The sequence below is a fragment of the Myxine glutinosa genome, chromosome 6 (assembly GCF_964187855.1).
Source record: "Myxine glutinosa chromosome 6, kmMyxGlut1.1, whole genome shotgun sequence".
NCBI classification, from domain to species: Eukaryota; Metazoa; Chordata; class Myxini; order Myxiniformes; family Myxinidae; genus Myxine; species Myxine glutinosa.
Genome location: NC_136266.1, coordinates 79,717,384 through 79,741,484, shown reverse-complemented (window position 1 = coordinate 79,741,484; position 24,101 = coordinate 79,717,384). Strand labels below are relative to the sequence as shown.

The following is a 24,101-nucleotide window of genomic DNA, read 5'->3' as shown; positions in this document are numbered from 1 at the left end:
CATAATGAGCGTTGTTATGAAGAAAGACAGAAATGAAAGAGGGGAGTTGATAATTAATATTACAACTTTGATGAGCTGGACCTCTATATTTACCAGTGAGATGACAATGGTCTCTAACCTTGAGACCTTTACCAATTTTCTTCTCACAAATATGACAGGCAACCTTTGGCTGTCTAAATTCTCTTTTTTCTTTACTTGTTAAGGACATTGGTTTATTGGTTTCTCTCATTATCTTGGTTAATCGGACACAGTTTTTTCTAGTCATTTCACAAACTCCTCTGGGGTATTTGAGCCTCTATACACCTCTACCTTGTTATATTCACCACCAATGGATGATTTGATATAATAACAAAAACCACAAGGAGTATGTTTTTGATATTTATTTGTGTATGATTCTATTGGATCTGGAGAAGCAGTATCAATTTTTTCTAAAATACTTTCAAAATCAGCATATATAACAAATGGATGTTTTATTGTTTTCTTTTCATCTTTGAATGTGATCTTTGAGCCTTTTTTAGGCATGTTGATTACCATTGATTTATGTTCACCACAATAATTTGAATGTTTATCTAATCTTTCTTGTGTATGGAAGAAGTTAAGACAACGCATACAAATATATATTTTATTTGTTCTTTTACATACTTGTGGTTTTATTAATTTTGTAATATCTTTGATGTATGTATAATGTGAATTTTCATCTGAATTAAAATATAGAAGATTAATATGAGTTTGTTTACAATAATTGTCAGAAAGCTTTAAAACCTGAATGTTGTTTGTTTCTGTTAGACCATAAACATTAACTGATAAATTATTCAACTTTTCAAATTTAGGAATATCATTTAAAGTCATCGGAAACTTTAGATCTTTCGTATTTAATGTATTCTCATATTTTTTATAATGAGATACTCTTTCATCATGAAAATGTGGAGGATGCAAGGGTGCTAGAATAGACCAGAGAAAACATTTATTGTCTTTATTTTTGATATTGATAACTGCTTTTCTATTTTTGATAACACTGGGTAAATCAATGTAAGAAGAAGCTTTTAGAGGATCTGATTTAAGAATATGAATGTCTATGTAAATAATTTTTCCTATATTGAATCCACTTCCTACGATTGAATTATCCACATCTTGCTCTTGTTTAATAAGTTCATCATAGACTCCTGATGTTTTAAAATCTTGATATGAAGATATAAAGTGTGGCTCAGTTCTCATGTATGGTGTATCTATAACTCCTTCGTCCTTTGTCATTTCTAAAATTTTACTCCCATATAAAATTTAAGTGGTTTCATTTATTTTAGTGTTTTTTCAATCAATGTTTGAACAGCAGGTTTAACTATTTCTACAGCATCAACTATAGACTCTGGTTCAGGAGGTTTGAAGTTAAAGACTCTTATTTTAATATGTCCTTTGAATGCACCATCAGAGTTTTTAGTTGTGATAAAATTTGATAAATGTTGATTTGTTTTAAGATGTATTTTGAAGCCTTTCTTGAGGATATTTTTATTACAGGCAGAACAGTGTTTTGTTTCCTTCTGAATAGGAGATAGTAGGTGAAGTAGATTAAATGTGTGTTTGTTAGTTTTAAGGTCTCTTTTGTATTGTTTATATTCTTGTTCACAAACGTCGCAATACGTTGCTTTGATCATATTTATATAGCAAAATTATACTTAAAGTAAAACACCTTTTTAGAGGCTTTTTTAAAGATGAAACTGTGCTTAAAGTAAAACACTTATAGAAGAAAGTGCCTTTTTACAGGCTTTTTATATATGAAACTATACTTAAACTAAAACACTTTTTCACTCAGAATCATCTGAGTCATAACTATCACATGAATACTCAGAATCATACTCAGAGTCATCAATAAAGCTACTCTCATAACTATCATTTGAGCACAAACTATTAGCATCATAACTATCATCTGAGTTCAATGAAATACTATCATCACCATCGTCTGAGTTCAATGAAATACTATCATCACTATCGTCCGAGTTCAATAAAATAGTAAAATCTTCACTGCTGTAATGACTCATATTTAATTAGCAGGAAAAATATTCCCATCAATATCTATATACTTTCTTTCATTAACAGATTCAATCTCTACATTTTTAATATCAAAAGTTATCTTTAAATAATCTCTAACTATCATAGAACGAAATGACATTTCACCAGAAATATTAACATCATTCATTTTACTAAGATCTACACCCTTTGGATTATTAAAGTAAATACAAATTTCTCCACGAGTATTGTTGATGGTCTTATCATTCTTTTTCAAAGTATCGTGATCGATCACTTTTTCAAGCTTTGAATAAATTGCCAGGAGTAGAGGAGAAACTTTTGTTAGATTTACTTTAATGGATGTCTTTCCAGGTATAGTTAGAGCTCTTACTTTAAATGAAATAGAGGGGCTCATGTTATTTTCCATAACTGGTTTTACCCAAAAATTTCCATATTTATCTTTGTTCAATTTAACATCTTTGACATATTTTTCTATATCTTTCACCGAAATAGAGGTTGATTGAAATTTGTCTTTTGTGCTTTGAAACATTGTATTTATTAATGAATAAACTTGCGTTTAGTTTAAGTAAAAATTTACCATATAAATATGATAAGTTCTGAAGGATATTTAGAATTTCCAGACTCTCCATATGATAAATTAGAGAATTGTCTGGCTTGTGATAGAATAGGGCTTAATAATGAGGGTTCATATAAACAATGTATTTTCTGTGATTTAATTTTAATTAATGATAATAAAAAAAATAAAAAAATAGTTGGTTCAAGCGGATGTGGAAAAACCTGTTTACTTTTAAAGATGCTCCTTTAAAGATGCTCCTTGGTCCTAATTTTTTAGATTATGATAATTTAATAATTTTTACAAAGTCTAGTTTTCAACCCGAGTATCAACTACTCTCACAGGGTTTTAATGCAGGTCTGAAAAAGGAAGACATTATCGGTTTATTTAAACTTCAAAACAAACTAAATGATTATAATATTGAAGATATAATACAATTATTTTGTGATACACAGAAATCAAAATCGAAACCAAAACCCATAACTTGTATTCTCAGTGATAATACGGATGATATACCTTCACCTCAAGATTTAGATAAATCAAAAAAGAACCTCGTCATCTTTGATGATTGTGTTAATGAGAGAAACCAAACAGTAATGGACAGCTACTATACAAGAGGGAGACATTCTTCTTGTAATTGTATTTATCTTAGTCAGTCATATTTTCAACTCCCTCAACGCTCAATAAGAAACAATGCCAATACGTTTATTTTATTTAAGTTAAATTCAATAGATGTAAATAATTTTTGGAGAGATAATTGCTCTACGTTATGTAGTAAAAAAGAATTTGAAAATTATATGAAACACACGATTGGAAAATATAAATATATTGTTGTGAAACAAGATGAGATATTAAAGGATGTATTTTTATTTTAAACATAATTACATATATAAATGATAACTATTATTATTAATCTTGTGGGTAAATCTGCTTCAGGAAAGAACTTTCATAAATCTAAACTCTTGAATAGTAAAAATGAAAAGATTGTAAGTTTTTTTTAAAAACACCCTATGATTCGTTTTGTGAGTACTACAACCAGAGCAAAGCGACCAGGAGAAGTAGAAGGGAAAGATTATTACTACATTTCAATGGAGGAACATATGCGATTGAGGAACGAAGGTCAAATATTTGAGGAGGTCTCTCTTGGTTCTACAAAATATTCACATTGTAAGAGTGAGTTAAATAAAGTAAAATCTAATGGTCTTGGGATTTTAGAAACTAATCCTGAAGGAATGAGACAAATTATTAAACAATTGTGTGGTGATGGAGTTAAGATTTTATCATTCGGTTTTGATATTGATGAGGAGACTCAACGCAACCGTATGAAAAGCAGAGATACAAGTATTAGTGAAGAAGAAATAACAACTCGTATTAATACCAATAAAGAATTTGATGAAATATTTAAAGAAAAGGATTTATTTCAACACATTTACTATAATGATGAAGAAAAGGAAAATATTCCCATTGACCTTTACAATTCATTAAATGATATTTTTCAATACTAAATGAATGCCGAAGAAAGAGCAAGAAAGTTTAAGGAACATCAACAATTAGTTTCAAAAGTTGTTAAACAACAGGAAGGGATAAAGAAGAAACGGAGACAAAAACTGACTGGCGAAGAAGTCTTTGAAAGAAAACAAGAGAAATTCTTTAAACCACTTTTGAAAACTCAACACTCATCTACAGTCCCCACGGTAGAATTTACTCCAAAAAAACTTCAAATGATCAAAGATTTTAGTCAAATGACAGAGCAAGAACTTGGTGAATTAGAATATGATGACGAGGGATTATTTCAGAACTTGAGGAGGTAAATCAACCCCCTAATTATGTTGTGGAAGCTCTTCAAAACAATGAGTATTCGGCGGGTTCAAAAACCAGAGCAGGTCTCATTCCAACAGAAGAACCAGCACAGTTCCATCTTGTGAAAGAAAAGTTATTGATATTTAATGATAAATTGGTGTTCTTAAGTTCTGCTCAACCAAATGTTGAATTAACTCCAAGATTAATGTTTCTTCTAACAAACTCCGGATTCAGCGGTTCAAAATATTTTGAGGAACCACTTGATATGGAAAGAGAGGAAGATAGGGTATATATTGATTTACTAAACGCACTTGATTAAAGAGTTTCTGTTGCTGGTAAAAGTAAGAAGAATGAGAAGGAGAAACATATTATTGATGCTTTAAGTAAGCTTGGTTCAGGTGTTATCTTTCTTCCAAATGACCCATCACAATTAGTTAATAGGCTATTATTGTTGTTAGGTAGTAAGAAGGCTGGAAACAACAATTGTTTTAATGAAACATCCGCCATTTTAGACCAGTTGATGAATATGAAAATAATTAATAAATGTCAATACAAAGATATTTTATTAGATATTAAATAAGATGAGAAGCACAATTCTTAGTTTTAATTTTACAACGAGTGATTACACAGCATCATTCCCTTACCCATTACAACTTGACCCCCTTACCTCATATGAGGCATCTTTATTGTCGATGGAAACTTATAATACCTTGTTTAATATCACAGAGAAAAACAACAAGTTTAGTTATAATCCAGGAAGTGGATATAAAACTATAACCGTTTCACTCGGAGCTTACGAGATTTCTCAAATATCTTCAGAAGTCTCTCGCCTTATGAAAGAAAAAGGTGATGAACCAAAAAATATGGTAATAGATATTCAAAAACACACTTCAAAATCAACGATTAAACTTAAAAATAATTATAAAGTTGATTTCACGATTGAAAATTCGTTCAGAGAGCTATTGGGTTTCTCTTCAAAAAAGATTGAAACTAACGGGACGTCTTACAGTGATAATGTCATTCAAATATCCTCCGGTATAAATTCAGTATTAATTCATTGTGATTTGATTGATGGTGCTTATAACGATGGAATAAGAACAAATACAATATTTTCATTCAGCGCATACTCAACACCGATTGGTTATAAATTCAATATGGAACCAAAAAATCTTGTCTATTTACCTGTGTCAGGAAAAACCATATACAGAGTAAATTTTAGGATAACCGATCAAGATAATCGTATGATCTCCTTTAATGAAGAAATTATATCCATCAGAATTCACCTTCATGAAGTTTTTTTTGATAAATAAATAATGGTTATTGTGAGAAAACATGAGTTGGGAAAATATAAAATAATTACAGGGGATGGGGATGTTCCTTTCACCATACTATAAGGGTGAAGGTATGTTTCTTGTTAGAGGATACTATAAACCAAAGAGACAATGGGGTGTGGGACATCAATTCAGAAATAAAGGAGATGGGATAATTGATACTCTAATGAGTATTGGTTCAACCATCCTTAAACATAAAGACCTAATTGGTTCAACTGCTTCTGCCGTGGGCTCCGTTGCGGGTGCTATAAAGAGTATAAAAGATGCTCAAAAGGAGTCTCATAAATTACAAGCAATCAAATAAAAAAAAAAAGGTAAAACTCAACTATCTTCACAAGAACGACAAAAAATCATTAAAATACTTGGGTCAGGGTTTCAACGATTTTAATACTATATAAATACAAGTATGGAAGCGATTGATAGTATCTATGATTTGGATGATACAATTATCATTTCAAACTCCACGAAAAAGGAAGACTATTTTAAGGTAAATGCTATAACAGGAACAGACTGGAATTCAAACGGAACAAAAAGTTTTGAAATAAATAATCAACAAACTTACTTGAATATAGCTGATAGTTTCTTGCTGTGTAAATTTAAATTCACTAAGGCTGCAAATAATATTAATGCTACACTCGTAAATGATTTCTTCTGGAAAATGTTTGATAGTGTTCGCCTGTATATTGGAACACAAGAGGTTGAAGCGGTTGATTATGTCTCTGCTACATCTGAAATGATGAAATTTACACTATATTCGTTTGGTGATAGAATGGGTAAGGGAGCTGTTGAAGGTTTTATTCCTGATATGTCAATGGGAACAAATGCTGACCCTGGTTATAGTCAAAGGAAGGCAATGTATAATGATGAAACAAAAGCAGAGAATAGTTTTACTGTAGCAGTACCTCTTAAAGGTATATTTGGATTTTGTGATTATGATAAAGTTTTGTATGGGCTTAAAATTAGATTTCAACTACAAAGGAATGATAATGTAAATAGACTGCTTTTTGGGGCTCAAAATGCTTTTGGTGAAAATAATAAATTTGTTATTAATGATTTGTGGTGGTATATTAGTGAACATACTCCTAATCTTAAAACGGAAGAGATGTTAAATAGAAGACTTAACTCAAAGAAACCACTAAATGTATCATACCTTAAAAGAAGATGTCAACACGTTAAACTGGAACACACTACCTACACTTGGAATTTAGGTGTTCTTCAGGGAAAGCCACGATACCTATGGCTCATTTTTAAGAAACCAGATGGAGATGAAGGTACTGATAAGAATAATGCGCTGAGTGATAATGCTAAGGTGAAACAACTTCGGGTTTCTCTTGATGGCACATTTTATCCGCGAGATAGATTGGAAATTGATTGGGAAAAAAATGATTATGCGGAAGCCTACAAGTCTTACCAAAGGGTGTGTGAAAGCAACGGTAATAATGACCCTATTTTGGATATGGTTGCGTTTCAAAAACTTTATACGATCTACGCAATTGACCTGAGTTCTCAAAAAGAAACTATAAAGTCTAATAGAGTGGATACTTCTCTATACATTGAAAGAGGGGAGAGTGAAGAGGTTAATGCATATTGTTTGCTTTTGGAAGAAACAGAATTACAGATTAATACAGATAATGGTGTTATGATTAATATCACATAGATTTTTTCTCATAAATAAATGGTAGGGGTATATGTTAATCAAATCAATCTTAATAAATTAACATCTTGTATTCAAAATCAAAAGCCTTGTATTATTAATGTTAATACAATTCAAAGAAAAGGAGCTGTAAGAATTGATGTTTTACTCACACACACACACAAGTAAAAACACTAAATGATACTGGTTCACTTAAAATTAAAATGACAAAACCTATGTTGACGAAATATTCAATAGACGAGTCAAGAGGAGGATTTCTCCCGTTTCTAATTCCTTTATTTGCTGGTTTAAGTGCGGCGGGAGCATTGACTGGTGGTATTTCAGCAGCGGTAAAAACTGCTAACGAAAGGAAGGCACAACTAAAAGCTCAAAAAGAATTGGAAAGACATAACAAGGAGTTGGAGAAACAAATTAGTGGAAGTGGTGTAATTGTAGATTTTGCTCAAAAACTTGAAAGTCTACCTGATAAAGCTAGATTGTTGGTTGGAGATATGCTTTCCTCTATCGCTCAAGCGGGTGTTAAACTAACTAATCGGGGTAATGGATTGTATCTTTCTCATAAATAAATGGATAAATGGTTTAAACAATTTGGAAAGAATACAACGTCAAATATAGAACGAGCTAAGTATTGTAAAACACTAAAAATTGATAATGTGGTTATTTGTATGAGAGATGAATTAATACATATAAATAAGAATACAAAGAATATTATTATGAATTTAGACACACAGAATGGTTCTCATTGGGTTTGTATTCATAATAGTCAGGATAAATATTATTTTGATAGTTATGGTATGCCACCACCTGTTGAAGTAATACAATTCTTACAGAATGGTGTTTATCAAACATTTCAAGTTCAAGAAATTAATTCTAAATGTTGTGGTCAATTATGTTTATATGTATTATTTCAACTCAACAATAATGAAAATTTTTATGATATCATTTTTAATCTAATATAAATGACTTATGTTGGAAAAGATGGTTCTATCTTTGGAAAATCCTCTCAGGATATTGATTTATCAAATTATTATACAAAGGCACAGGCTGAACGACAAAAATATAGTATAAGTATAAATATTAATATGAAGAATACTTATAAATTAATCAATTATCCAAACCCTACAGATGCGAATGACTTAATTAGATTCAGTGATTTATCACAATATATATTTTTAAAGAAAACAGCACGTTTTGTTAAACAAGTAAAATTTACAACCACAACACCTGGTTATACTGACCATACACCTTTCCTCATTGAATTTAACTACCTGCTTACAATTGAATTTTATAAAGAAGGACATATAGTTAATATGCGAATTAATAAATGGGGGTATGATATGCCTGATTTAGGGTATAATTGGTATTTTTCAATAAACGTAGAAGACCTACATGATTTGAATCAGTCTCGTAAAGAAGAATATTATCCGCTTGGCGAGGATAAGGATTTATGTGGAAGTACAATTTGTAAACAACAAATACATGCTTTTAAGAAAAGAAAAATATATGATAGTATAGCGATGGTTAGCATGACAAAGAAGGAAGGTAATGAGATAAGGATAGAAAGCCGAGGAATACAAACCGATTTGGTAGTGGGAAGATGGGGTGGTATTACCTGTCATAATATTAATCTCACATATATTTCTGATACATAAATGGCAGGAAAAAGACTACAAGAGAATTATAATTTTTGTATTCAGGGATACCTACAAGAAAAGGGTGCTCGGTATTACATACCTTATGATTTGGAGCATATACATGGAAATTTTGTCATTAAAAACTGGCCTTATACTGATATTGCTAAACCCACAAATAGAGACTTGTTTAAAATATTAAATAAAAATGAACTTCTCAAAGTTATGAAATATAAAACTCTTTTAGAAATCGTCAACAAATCTTATTGGTATCCTATTATGAGAAAAATAATTATAGATACAAGAATATCTCAAAATCCAGATAAGTATATGTATAAGATTCTTTGGGGCTCAAGCTCAAGGGTAGCAAGGGATGAGGAAGGAGTTGAAGAAGAGAAGGAGGAAAGAGAGAAGGAGGAGAAGGAGGAAAGGGAGAAGGAGGAGAGGGAGAAAAAGGAGAAGGAGGAAAGAGAGAAAAAGGAGAAGGAGGAAAGGGAGAAAAAGGAGAAGGAGGAAAGGGAGAAAAAGGAGAAGGAGGAAAGGGAGAAAAAGGAGGAGGAGAGGGAGAAAAAGGAGAGGGAGGAAAGGGAGAAAAGAGAGAAGGAGGAAAGGGAGAAAAAGGAGAAGGCAGAAAGGGAGAAAAAGGAGAAAGAGGAAAGGGAGAAAAAGGAGAAGGAGGAGAGGGAGGAAAGGGAGCAAAGAGAGAGAGAGGAAAAATATAAAAAGATGGAAATCAGTGAGATTCGTAAAAGATTGAGTGAATTACAGCAAATAAATCAATCTCAACGCACCGAAGAGGAAAATAAAGAATTAACGACTCTTACTAAGATAATGATTTTAAAAATGGTTGAGATGAGTTCAGCAAGGAGATTCACATGAAGAAGACAAAGATTATGTGGTTGATGATGCTCTTGACTTTAGTTCGTTTTTATTTGTAAATAAATGGAGGAGAGAGTGAAGGCATTCCTAAGGATTCTTTATGTTTTAAAAATTAAGATAGAAATGTATATGTTGAAAACCAAAAAGGTTTTGATACTCTGTCGGACTTTTTCTGATAAATAAATATGAGTTATTGTCTCAAATGTAAAAAGAAAACCAAATCTAAAAATATCTCTTATGTTAAAGCTAAAAATAATAGAGTTTATCAAAAAGGAATATGTCAAGTGTGTGGCTCTAAAAAGTGCCAATTCATCTCTCCTAAAAGTGGAGGAGACATACAAAAGTTTCTGTCAGGAAGTAAATTTACAACAACTGGAATTCCGGGGGAATTACACCTTCCAGGGTATTCTTTCTGTGGTCCCGGAACAAACTTGGATAAAAGATTAGATGAGGCTAACAATCCTAAACCTTGGTCTAAACCCAAAAATAAGGTTGATGAAGTGTGTATGAAGCATGATATTGCTTATGGGAATACCACTACATTGGATGAAAAACATGAAGCAGACAGAGAAATGTTGTATAATTTGTCTTTGATACGAAATCCTACGTTGAGAGAGAAAGTTGATAGGTTTATTGTAAAAAAAATGATAAGTGCTAAATTGAAACTTGGTCTTGGTTATTCCTCAAAAAACTATTAGGCTCTAATGATGTCATCAAGACTGAGGAGCTTTTGGCTAAAGAATTACATAAACCTATAATCAGAAAGTTTAAAAGAAGGAAAGTTTATTCTAAATACACCGATCACATATGGTCCGCTGATTTAATCGAACTAAATAATGATAAGGGATACAGGTATGCTTTAACCGTTATTGATTTGAGGAGTAGATTTGCCTGGGTTGTTCCTTTGAAAAACAAGAGAGGTAATACTTTAATGTTAGCCTTTAAGCTAATATTTGATAGGAATAAAAGGAAACCAAAGAAGTTATGGACTGATGAGGGAACAGAGTTCTATAACAAAATATTTATGAAATTTCTTAAGGGGGAGGGTATTAAATTATACAGCACCTTTAATGAAGGAAAAGCAGTTGTTATTGAGCGTTTTAATCGTACTTTGAAAGAGAGACTATATAAAAAATTCACACAACTCGGTTCTCAAAAATGGGTGTATTTAATTCAGGATATTGTAGATAATTACAATAATACAGTTCATTAATCAACAAAATCAAAACCATCGGAAACATTTACAAAATTAGAATATGAAAAGGAGATTAATTTGAGAAAGCTCAAGTTTAAAGTTGGTGATATTGTAAGAATATACAAATGGAAAAGTCATTTTGAGAAAGGTTATACACAAAAATGGACTCGTGAATTATTTAAAATCATTGATGTAATGGATACAGTCCCTTGGACCTACAAATTATCTATCTATAATTCCAGTAATCTCTGTACGTTTGTACGTCTGTACGTCTGTACGTCTGTTTGTCTGTGACCGCTGTTTCTCGACAACCACGGGTCCGATATACTTTTAACTTGCCAGGTATATTGCTGGGGACCCGAGGATGTGCCTTTTCAAGGTTTCATATTAATCGGACAATTACTTACCGAGCTATGTCCAAAAAACGATTCAACCAATCAGAGAGCAGCGAACGATCGCGTGTGCCGAACGTGGAGGACACACTCTGCCTCGGATGGCACATTTGAGAGCGTATTCATTTATTTCACGTTTGCAAACTATGTTGGCGTTAAACTATGTTTTAAAACTAATAAAACCGAATTTGCGATTCATTCGCTTTCCTGCGCGTTTGTGCACGCGATGGCGATTTCTTTACCAAACTCCGGAAGCCGTTCGCTTTGGACCAAACCATTGCATGTAAATAGAGGGGGGGGATTGTCACCGTACTCGCAAGCCGTTCGCTTTGGACCAAACCATTTCATGTAAATAGAGGGGGGGGATATAATTTTAGATATAGATATAGTACGGGCAATGCCCTAGTATGATTTAAATGGAGAAGAAATCTTGGGTTCATTTTACTCACAAGAATTACAAAAAACACAAGTAAGCAGATAATACCCTTGAAAATAATAAATAAATAAATAAAATGTAATGGGGATACGTTTTTAAATCTGTGAACCCCAAACACAGAATCCCTCAACTTTTCAGTTGGGGCTTAACTTTTGTGTGTACAATGGGGATACGTTCTTGAGATCTGTGAACCCCAAACACAGAATCCCTCAACTTTTCAGTTGGGGCTTAACTTTTGTGTGTGTGTATGTGTGAGTGAGTCATAATAATATACAAACCCTAACCCAACCCCATCCCTAACCCAACCCCATCCCTAACCCAACCCCATCCCTAACCCAACCCCATCCCTAACCCAAACCCATCCCTAACCCAACCCCATCCCTAACCCAACCCATCCCTAACCCAACCCCATCCCTAACCCAACCCCATCCCTAACCCAACCCCATCCCTAACCCAACCCCATCCCTAACCCAAACCCATCCCTAACCCAACCCCATCCCTAACCCAACCCATCCCTAACCCAACCCCATCCCTAACCCAACCCCATCCCTAACCCAACCCATCCCTAACCCTCACATTCAAAATCCCAACCCTAACCCTCACATTCAAAATCCCAACCCTCACCCAACCCCATCCCTAACCCAACCCCATCCCTAACCCTCACATTCAAAATCCCACCCTAACCCTAACATAATCTTTTTTTTCTTCTTTTTTAAATATGTATTTCATTTTTTTTTTTCCCTCTTTTCCAATTCTGTCTGTCAAGGCTTTCAAGTTTAAAGAAGTAGAAATGGGAAGAAAGAATTTTCCAGCATTTTCTTCCTCGAACTTTCTTGATATTGCTTAAATCAAGCGTCATTAAACAAAGAACATTGTTCATTGCTTTAGAATCCAAAGAGTCTCCAAGATGGACCCCACAGGTAGAGTCTCCAAAATAAAACCAACTTTCCAAGTTCCCAAGGTATAACCACATTCCTGTTGAGCCTCCAAGATAGGTATCACATTCCGAGTCATCAAAACAAAGCCCCCATTCCGAGTCTCCAAAAATATAACCATCTTTCCAAGTCTCCAAGGTAGAACCACAATTTTCAGAAATATTGGGGGTTTCCGTGATAAGTCTCACATAGTATAACTGCGGACCATCAGGGAAAACTTCCCTTTCCCAATTTTTTAGGGTTTCTATGATGTGTCTCACATAGTATAACTGCGGACCATCAGGGAGAACTCTCCTTGCCCAATTTTTAGGGTTTCTATGATGTGTCTCACATAGTATAACTGCGGACCATCAGGGAGAATTCCCGTTTCCCAATTTTTTGGGGTTTCTATGATGTGTCTCACATAGTATAACTGCGGACCATCAGGGAGAACTCTCCTTGCCCAATTTTTTTGGGTTTCTGTGATGTGTCTCACATAGTATAACTGCGGACCATCAGGGAGAATTCCCGTTTCACAATTTTTTCGGGTTTCTATGATGTGTCTCACATAGTATAACTGCGGACCATCAGGGAGAACTCCCCTTTCCCAATTTTCAGAAATTTGTGGGTCTCCAATGTATGACTTGTATTCTGGCTCATCAAGGTAGAACTTGTTCAGTGGGTTTTGTTTTGATAACTCACAACAAGTATCATCATGGTAAAACTCTTTTTCAGGATTTTGTGGATCTCCAAGGTATAACTCTTTGGCTGGGTCATCAAGGTAGAACTCGTTCTGGGGGTCTTGGTTGTTCAAAATGTCTTCAAACAAAAAAATAACTTCATCTCAAGTTGTGTTAAAAGCAGAATTTTCATTTCGTATCTCAGATACAATTTCCTGTGAAAGAAAATAACAATGTATTAATTTAATACAATATTTTAATTTGTATAAATCAAGCTCTATGAATATTAAAATAAACTTTGTTAACTCTTACACGAGTCTCATCTAAAAAAAAAAAAATTAAAATAAATAATGAAATAAATAATTAATGAAATAAATAAATAAATAAATAAATAAATAAATAAACTTACCTCCATTGATAAGAGGTTCGAGTCCAGTTCATCAATCTGAAGGTTGAGTTCTCCACAGGTAGTAGGACTCCAAGGATTAGCAAAGTTATCCCATTCCATTTCGGCATAGTAGTCCATTCTCAAGTGAAGCAGAAAGCATGTTTGAAAAAGCCTGTGTGGTCGGTGCCTTTTATAAGGACTGGGTGTGTCATTTCCTGTGGAAATTCCCTGGGCGTGTCTTAACTGGAAATTATGTGATGGAAATTCCCTGAAAATGATGTCATGTCTTAACTGAAAATGATACAATGGCAGAGTTTATAAAGTGGGTGGGGTTAACAAAAAGTGGGTGGGGCTTAGTAAAAAGTGGGCGGGGCTTAGCAAAAAGTGGGTGGAGCTTACCAAAAGTGGGCGGGGTTTAGTAAAAAAGTGGGTGGGGCTTACCAAAAAATGGGCGGAGCTTACCAAAAAGTGGGCGGCACTGGAGGCGCTCAGACAAGAACATTGAGGGAGGTTTACCATTTTATCTTAGCTCAGTTAAAAGATCTTAATAAAGAACTAAACTCAAACATCTTTTTTGTTAATATATTAGATGGTGAAGGGAGTGGCAAGAGAATTAAATTATTTCCCACGCATAAACAAATATTTGTAGGGTCGATGTTTGAGTGGTCTACTCGGGATCATTGATAGTAAGAGTACCATAAGACCAAGGGGGAATCATTGTTTGAGTGGTCTAATGAACAACATTAAGGATAGGTGTCAAAAGGCTAAAAGGTTCGTAAAGAGGTGAGAGGAAAATGAACATGTAAGTGAATGGGTCGATGTTTGAGTGGGTCAAAGATAATCTGCCAAATGATATGTAGAAGAAGGATTATAGGTCTATAAGGGAAAACAAATATTTGTAGTGTTTGAGTGGTCTAATGAACAACATTAAGGATAGGTACTATAGGCAAAAGGTTCATAAAGATGAGGGTGGGAGAAATAGAGGTGTTAATGGGCAATGAGGTTAAGAGGAAAATTAACATGTAAGTCAATGGGAAAATGAGAGTGTCCCAGAAGCAACATATATACACTACTCCTATGCTAAACAAAATCAATTTTAAAGAATCTAACTGATCATCCGAAAAGCCAGAGGGAAATTTTGAAACCATTATTAACATAAAATCTATCTAAATGTGCAAATGATACCCTGTAATTGGAAGCATGGCACCATGAAAATTGTTTAACTTGGGGGTGCTACATCCTCCATCCATCAACCAAATTATATTTCACTAAAATGGTCGAATTTTTTTTTTTGCACTCTCAGGGTGGGGGTTCCACACCATTATGGTCCAGAGCTGGTTCCAAAGTACCATTGAAATCGCCAGCTAGGCAGACGAGACCACCAAAATTAATTTGAGATGAACAATCATGGAGGAGGGAAAAAATAATCATTTATTCTAGAAGGTTCACTTGGGACGTAGGCATTCAATAACGTGATTTTAAGGCCTCTACAAGAAAACAACAAAAGCCGCATGACCAGGCATAAATTCTTGAAATATTATTTGGTCTGATGAAATTCCTGATCTAAATCAGAAAGCGGTTCCTGCTCTAGGGCATTCAAACAAACCCCCCAAAAAACCCAAGAGCCTCTTATTGTATTCTGCATGTCGGCTAAACAAGAAGTCCCAAAACGTGCATCCTGAAGAAAAGCTATATCTACATGTTTCTGTTCAAATAATAATTGTACGTGTGTCTTCTGTTTAGGAGCATGGCTTCCATTTATGTTTATAACTCGCAATTGACAATACCATAATTCAAAATTTTAATAATTTATAAGGAAACGCTGATTGCACTGTACGACAAAAACAAACTTTCTGTCTGCTATTGCGGTAAATGCCAGTGTCCTTTATTAATTTGAGTATGCTGATTCCAAATCTGAAGTCATAATTGACTCAGCATGTCAGGATTTTTAGTTACACAAAAATGACATTTTCAGGCATTAATTATTTAATAACAAATACATAGGGGCAATACCCCTGGTGCTCACCTGGTAGAATAAACAGTGTACTCCCCTGACTAAAGGCTTGTAACAAGTAGTGGTTTGTCTCTGAAGAAACCAGCAGTAGTTCCCATCGTGTTGGGTTTGAAACGCCCCCGATAGCGTCTCCATTGTGCTAATATATTGGTCTCATCATGCTCATCGCTCACAGCACCAAGATTGGCTATGAGGAAGTCCAACTGTGAATGAAGAAAATGCAACTTCAGCGTCATACGGCAACACAATCCTTCAAAGGCCTTTATCATATCTTGAACCAACTCGGCAAAGAGGGCTGCCCTGTGGCTCCCAGGGAAATTGTGGACTACCAGATTGAAAGGCTTCCATACAGTCATTCAGATGATTCTTCGGCCCCCGCCACACCATTGGGATGGTGAATGGTATCGACGTTCGTTTCCCATTAAACCATTGTGTCAGTCCGGAGGTAGAAACAGTGCAACATCTGTGTGGTGCCCATTTCTTGTTTTGGTCGCCCATCTTGCAAATCAAGGTAGTGCTTGCATGCTTTTCTGGTGGGCACGAGGCATATGCCTCCCATATAAGTATCAAAAGCAGGCATATACTCTCTCTCTTCAATCCCGCTCCTCCCTCCAGGTCTTCAAAACAGCTGTTCACCACCATCTCTTGTCTTCCCCCATCCAAAACCTTGATATTTTCTACCCCTGTTAATTCACCCCAGATCCACTTTTTTGAAATACCGACTTTTTACTGGAAGTCCTAGCAGTGTCCATGTGTTTTATACTTCTCCGATGCCCCCCACATTCCCATGCCTCCTCCCCCAAGCCCTCTCCCTCCCACAGATCTCCCGATGTCCCTGTTCTCTACTGTTGTACTTGCGTGTTTCCCTTTCTCTCCCCATCTTGTCTCCCGCTCCCTTTATCAGATGTTTTATGTGTCAGTTTGTCTTTTTGTGATTAATCTTAGCTCTTACACGATCCTCGATCTTGTATACCAAAAACAAACAAACAAAAAAACCAGTCTGCACTGTTCATACAGATTCATCTATTCATATCAATCTGAAATACAATAACATTAAAATATAATATTATAATACTCTATTGTTTTTATAATATTGAAGTATGCACAGTATTAAGAAGAACACTCAAAATACGTGACATTGGATTTCCATTTTTTTTTCTGTGACTAAAAATACCTACATGTTGGGTTCATTCTGAATTCAGATTCAAATTCAGCATACTCAAAATTGTTTAAGACATACTTTTCAGACATACCTCAGTAACAAATTTGTTGTTGTCCAGTGTTATCGAAGTTCTTCAATTGGTTTCAAATTTTTCTGAAAAGTATTATGAAGACCTCGGTAGGAGAGGTAGGACAGGGGGCATTACCTCGGTAGGCGAGTCGGCATCTAAGTCCTTACAGTCCTGCAATACCCTGGTTGCACCCTCTATCTCAGTAATATCAGATATTTAACCCATGTACTAAAGAGTAGTCAGAATGACATAGTCCATGCTCAATATCAGCGTCTTTTTCCTCTATAAATGTAGCAGACACTGATAACGGCTTAACGAAAGTCGATTCCCCAGGCAGCAGACCAATCTGTAACTTCAAGGTTAACCTCCTCAGATGGTTCTGATGTTATAGGGATGATTGTTGTTTGAATGTCATGATTTAGCCGATCATTTCCAAATGAACATTCTGTGGGAGTTTTATCTCTACCTGGAACATCAACTGACAAAGTGTGTTGATGCTCCATTGCCTCCTCATTATTACCCAAGGGAGGACAGGATTCAACATTGAAGAGGTTCGGGTAACTCTCGCTCGTATTGAGCGAAATCCTCAACATTGCAATTTGCTCAGTACCACGTGTAGCAATGTCACGTGACTCAGAACACGTATGCACACGAATATTATTTTCTTCTCATCTGTGTTTTTGAGATGTAAAAATGTATGATGGCAGAACAGGATTATATTGAGAAAAAAATATAAAATATTACAAACAAATCATTATAAATTTACAGCCATGGTGCCATGAAACCATGTAGAGAAGGAACGTGTTTGATGATCAGTGACATTTTTCAAGAGGACCTTTGGAGTGAAATGCCTTTAACCCTATTTATGACCTTAAATGAAAGTGGTGCTTGAAGTAAGTTCTCACACTCGTGCCAACTGTCTGGAGATGATAAAACTGTCGTTGACTTTTGGAATATTGACTTGGAAAATCATTTTGTGATGAAGCATGCCTCAGCCTGTCGACTTATCCAGATGTCTTCAAACTGATCATATTGTCTCTAAATATGGCGATGTCAAAATGGCCCTACAACCCAAGCTGCTTTTTGTTGTTGTTGTTGTTGTTGTTGTTACAGCACAATGTCCTGATTGTCAAAATACTAGCTCTACGGTTGTGCTTGCTCTTAAGTTGTCTGCACCTCCCGACTCCAATGCAAAAAAAACAATTGATGAACACACTCACGCCACCAGCATCACACTGTCAATTCAACCTGAGAAACACTAAATGCGAATGCAGAAAGGAAACAGCAGGGCAGGGCAGATGGTGAAAATTACATAGAATTAGGGCCTGGTCCAACATTTGGAATATGTCTTTAAACTCTGACAGATCTCACACTCTCACTCTGTCTCTCCAAAAGGCCCGTCTAACAAATCCTCTCATCTAGCTCCTCAACAAACCTCTTGAAGAGGTTCAGTCACTCAAACACTTGGGACTCACAATCAGCCGATGCCCAGTGAACAGCTTCTTTATTGGGCAAACCACATATCCAATTTGGCCGCCAAAGCAAGACTCCAACGTCCAACTGGACATCCTCAGGCGTGCAAAGTCTTTCCTTGGCAAATCAGTACTTTTATCAGCTTACAAAACTTACTTTTATCAGCTCGATAGAGTACCCCTCTCCTGGGGGGCTGGTGTCCCTGTCTCACACGATGCATCATGGAATGCAAGAAGTTTATTTGAAATCTTTAATTTAAAAAATGTCATTTTGTATGCTGTCACGAAAAGAGTAACTTTGGTTTTCACGGGACAGAAAGGTGCAATGTAAAGTTATTATACACCGCCCATAAGACTTTTTTCCCAGGGACTTTTTCATTTGAACTGTATGCTTTATATAGTCGGAATGTTTCATTCTTTAGACGTAGTCACAATAAAAAGTTACAATTAGGTACTCTGCACTTGGGGAGAAGGGCGTAGCATAGTTTACATGTCGCCACTCGCGTTTGTAAATGCTATCTCCAAAATGAACAAGCATTCCGAGTATTGCGCTGCAATACATGTCCCCTACCGGCAGTCTGTCGTCCGGAAAACTGTTGGGGAAATTACCAAAGTTCAAAGTGCCATAACTTTGTCAAAAATGATCGAAACGTCGTGAAGTTCGAACTTGATCTGTAACTTATCATGAGGAAACCATGTGCCAAGGTTGAAATCATTAGCTTTAAGAGTTTAGGAAAAAAAAGTCCAGAAAACTGTTCTTTGCGTAACGGACTGACAGACTGACAGACGGAGTGCAAACCTATAGTCCCCTCTGGTGTACACCGGTAGGGGGCTAATAATGAGGGAACAGAACGAGACCGCCAATGAACGTTAACACAGACGGATGCTGAGCAACAAAGACATTGGAAGGTAATGTGTGCTCAGCAAAAATATACAAGAGCAGCTGCAATGAATCCGGATGAAGTATCCGATAATATTGTTGTAGATCATCATTATGGGCCAAGTCCGATGACGTCACCATGCATGTACTGTTATGCGAAATATGTCAATAATGAATGAACAGGACAAGGGGGCGGATTTACACTGTGTTGCTCGAAGAGAAAAGTTCAATTACCTCTAATATTTGCCATATCTGCTCGATTGGAACAACTGCCGGAGTGACTCTCAACTGCTCAGGAGACTGAGGGAGGAGGAGACTGAGGGAGGAGGAGAGGAGACTGGGGGAGGGGGAGAGGAGACTGGGGGAGGGGGAGAGGAGACTGGGGGAGGGGGAGAGGAGACTGGGGGAGGGGGAGAGGAGACTGGGAGAGGAGCTGAGGATACTGAGGGAAGAGGAGAGGAGACTAGGGGAGGAGGAGAGGCGACTGGGGGAGGGAGAGAGGAGACTGAGGGAGGGGGAGAGGAGACTGAGGGAGGGGGAGAGGAGACTGGGGGAGGGGAGAGGAGACTGGGAGACAGGGAGAGGAGACTAGGGAAGGGGGAGAGGAGACTAGGGGAGGAGGAGAGGGGACTGGGGAAGGGGGAGAGGAGACTGGGGGAGGGGGAGAAGAGACTAGGGGAGGAGGAGAGGAGACTGGGGGAGGGGGAGAGGAGACTGGGAGAGGGGATGAGGCAACTGAGGGAGGGGGAGAGGAGACTAGGGGAGGTGGAGAGGAGACTAGGGGAGGGGGATAGGAGACTGGGAGAGGGGGTGGGAGACTGAGGGAGGAGGGGAGGAGTGAGGTGGAGTTGGAAAGGAATGAGGGGTGAGGAGTAAAGCAACCCCCATTCTCCATGTGTGACCCACTCTCCCCCGTGTGTGACCCACTCTCCCCCGTGCATGACCCACTCTCCCCCGTGCGTGTCCCACTCTCCCCCGTGCGTGACCCACTCTCCCCCGTGCGTGACCCACTCTCCCCCGTGCGTGACCCACTCTCCCCCGTGTGTGACACACTCTCCCCCGTGTGTGACACACTCTCCCCCGTGTGTGACACACTCTCCCCCATGTGTGACACACTCTCTCCCATGTGTGACCCACTCTCCCCCATGTGTGACCCAGTTTCCCCCGTGTGTGACCCAGTTTCCCCCGTGTGTGACACACTCCCCCTTGGGTGTATGACCCACTCCCGCATGTGTGTGTGACCCACTCCCCCATGTGTGTGTGACCCACTCCCCCATGTGTGTGTGACCCACTCCCCCATGTGTGTGTGATCCACTCCCTCATGTGTGTGTGACCCACTCCCCCGTGTGTGTGACCCACTTCTTCCGTGTGTGTGTGACCCACTTCCCCATGTATGTGTGACCCACTCTCCCCCATGTGTGACCCACTTTCCCCCGTGTGTGACCCACTTTCCCCGTGTGTGACGCACTCCCCCTTGGGTGTGTGACCCACTCCCCCGTGTGTGTGACCCACTCCCCCGTGTGTGTGACCCACTCCCCCGTGTGTGTGACCCACTCCCCCGTGTGTGTGCGATCCACTCCCCCATGTGTGTGTGACCCACTCCCCCATGTGTGTGTGATCCACTCCCTCATGTGTGTGTGATCCACTCCCTGGTGCAGTGTGCGTGATGTGCGAGGGATGGGAGCGGGGAGGGAGAGGATTTGAGCTCTTGAAGTCACATTTTACACGAGATGTAATGACACATTTCAAACTGTATTTCCCATGTGCACGCACATGCATTCACATGTTATCAGAGGTAAATACATTGTGTAGATTACATCATTTGTGGATCTGATAAATTGCCAGTAACCATTTTGTAAAACTGAATGTGCAGCATCTAAATGAAGATGTCCAAATGTCACACACGTCCATGCCTATGGGATTCCCACGGGTGCCCCCACTAGTATATTATATTTGCCTCCTTCATATTGTATTAGCAAATTACTCACCCTCTGGGTGAGTGGAGTTTCTGCATTGCCTGCTGAAACAAACTAAAATCTGTTCATGAAATATCACGTGATCCGGTTGCTTGTGGAACCTCCAATGAAATGGAAACTATTCTAGTTTGGCTCATACATGCGTAATCGGAGTTTCCCGTCCCATCTATCTATCGTCGCTGGTCTCAGAGTAGTTATCGGACAAGATGATGGGACTGGTTCGCCACAATGGAGAAAAACCCAAAATAATAACACCTAATGAGAAATCTGAAAATATATAGATATATATTAAAAACTTTTTTTAATTTTTAATTTTTAATTCAAAAGAATCCAAAGTAGGGATTCTGAGAATACCCTGAAAATTGCTGTTGATCGGCCCATGGGTCTCGGAGTAGATACCAGTCATAAAGACAAACAGACACTCTCGCTTTTATTTACAAGAGAGAGAAGACAAGAAATTACGTTTACTTTTCAATTTCTAAGGCCAAAATGTGTATGTACACTACTCACAATAAGTTAGGGATATTGGCAGGTTCTTCGGTGTGGTTGATTTTGTGTATTAATTATGTTGAAAAAAGTTGTTGGTCCTAATTCTATGGTTATTAATGAGTGTGAAAAAACACAGCATTCTTGATTTCAATACCCCAACCCTAACCCCGATAAAAAAAACAAGTCAGGAGACGACGATGGTTCACGAGCGAGCGGTATTCAATGACAAAGGACGGACTATAACCAAAACAGGCCCGGACAGGCCAGGCCCGGAAACGTCAAAACGAAGGTTACTGACCTTGAAATGAGATAGAAAATAATGTATAAAATCAGTTAGTTAGCTACACAATACCGAAAAAATTGTCACGTTACAATAGTCACACACGAGACCATATAGTCTTTAGAGCTATAATTTGTATATAGTGACAGGGAGTAATGGAATTAATGGCTCACATTGAACTGGATTTGCACACAACATGTTCAGATGGCTCACCATCTGCACAAATAGATTAATCAAGCACAGCATGCAACTGTGCGAACCCTGATCAATGCAAATTGCGAAATTTCAGCGGGGGACATTGGAGCAGTCAATATAGCCACAATTGATTGTCATTATTTGACTGTTAAGTCTGGATGTGGATTTTTGAGTTGTTATTCTTCAAGCCATATATAGGCAAGACGAATGGAGTTATGGAGAGGTAAATCTAAAAGTGATGGAAAGATTAATTACTATGATTCATTAGGCTTACAATAAGCAAATTCAAATAATGCCTGTCTCATCTTATGCACTCCAGGCCGATGTGCTTTGTCAAGCAACTGGAGATCCCTCAATATGGTTGCAAACCCAAGGTGTCTGCGACCACACCACGCTCAAATCTGAGCAAAGAGCTTGAAAAGTACTCTCGTGCCACGTTTGAGTACACGACCTTTGCAGGCACAACTGGAGCCTCGGCACCCTTTGGGAGACGTGCCATTGCCCCCAAGCTTCCAGGGCAGGAATCCATCCACAGAACTTATGAAGGTAAAGTTATGAAGATGTTCAAGACCCGAGAGAAGAAAGCCATTCAAGGGCAATTTGTGTACTCATGGTTATCATCTCTGGTGTGCAAATGCCTTGCAAGCTTCCACTCACTATTACCTCTTATCTGTTCTTGCACTCTATGTTTTTTGAGTCCTCTACTTTTTCACATGTCCAGGATGAACATGTCATCCAGTAGGCCCTGCCTTGTAAAGTCTAGGCTCTTTGCTCATTTGTGCTCGTTTGTGTCTTTCATCCCACCTCTGGAATTTTTTGCCTGTGCTTTGAGGTTAGCGTGTTTCATCATCACTAACATTTCATATCATATCATGTTCCTCTTTTTTTGAAACAGAGTCAAGGCTGATGGAAGAGCTAGAACACAAATGGATTTGGATGTTTGATGATATGAGATGGTGGCTGGATTTGGAGGCCAACTTTGAAATGTGGTTTTCCCAAGAAAGATCATGGCTGAGAGTGAGACCCAATAGTTTTAGTGACGTTACTTCTTTTTGAGGGTTCTTGTTCGTAAAGTAGATTGAAGTTTTGCGGTATGGTCCTTTCGGCGAGAGAGAGTGTGTGGGATTTCTCACGATTAAAATACACATTCCAAGTATTTGATCAGCTTGTGATTTTTCTCAAGATCTGAAGAGAGGGAATAGGCTGCTTCCTGTCTATCTGAAGGATTAGGGATGTCATGATAGAGGGTGAAGTCATCAGCAAAGGGATAAAGGATTTTCCTGAGAGTCAGAGAGATTGTTGATGAGGATTAGGAATAGGATGGTGTCTATTACACTGACTTGTGGCACTCTAGCCTTGACAGGGAATGGAGAAGAAAGCATCCCATGAAGAGCCACACATTGGCTATGAGAGTGAAGGAAGTCAGTAACCCATGAGTGGAGTCGATTTTTGATGCCATAGGCCGAAAGTCTGGAGAGCAAATCATGATGTAAGGCTGTATTGAAAGCTCAACATACATCTAGAGAGATGGCCCTGGTCTCATGTCTGATATGTAGGGCCTCCATCCATTGTTGGGAGATTGGAAGCAGCATGTCCAAGCTAATGACATGGTCCAAATCCAAATTGATGATCTGAGATGGGGTCATAGAAGAAAAGGAAATATTTTATGTCAACTACGATTATGGATT

General features: G+C 37.5%; 1 protein-coding gene across 1 annotated transcript in view; it reads left to right on the top strand.

Annotated features, from left to right (window-relative positions):
* The window catches only part of LOC137429999 (myelin transcription factor 1-like protein), a 223,320-nt gene that overhangs the window by 57,319 nt on the left and 141,900 nt on the right, over positions 1-24,101 (top strand). Inside the window, exon 12 of the mRNA XM_078780029.1 lies at positions 22,733-22,959. Coding sequence (XP_078636155.1) covers positions 22,733-22,959 — 227 coding nt within the window. The remainder of the gene's footprint in view (positions 1-22,732; positions 22,960-24,101) is intronic.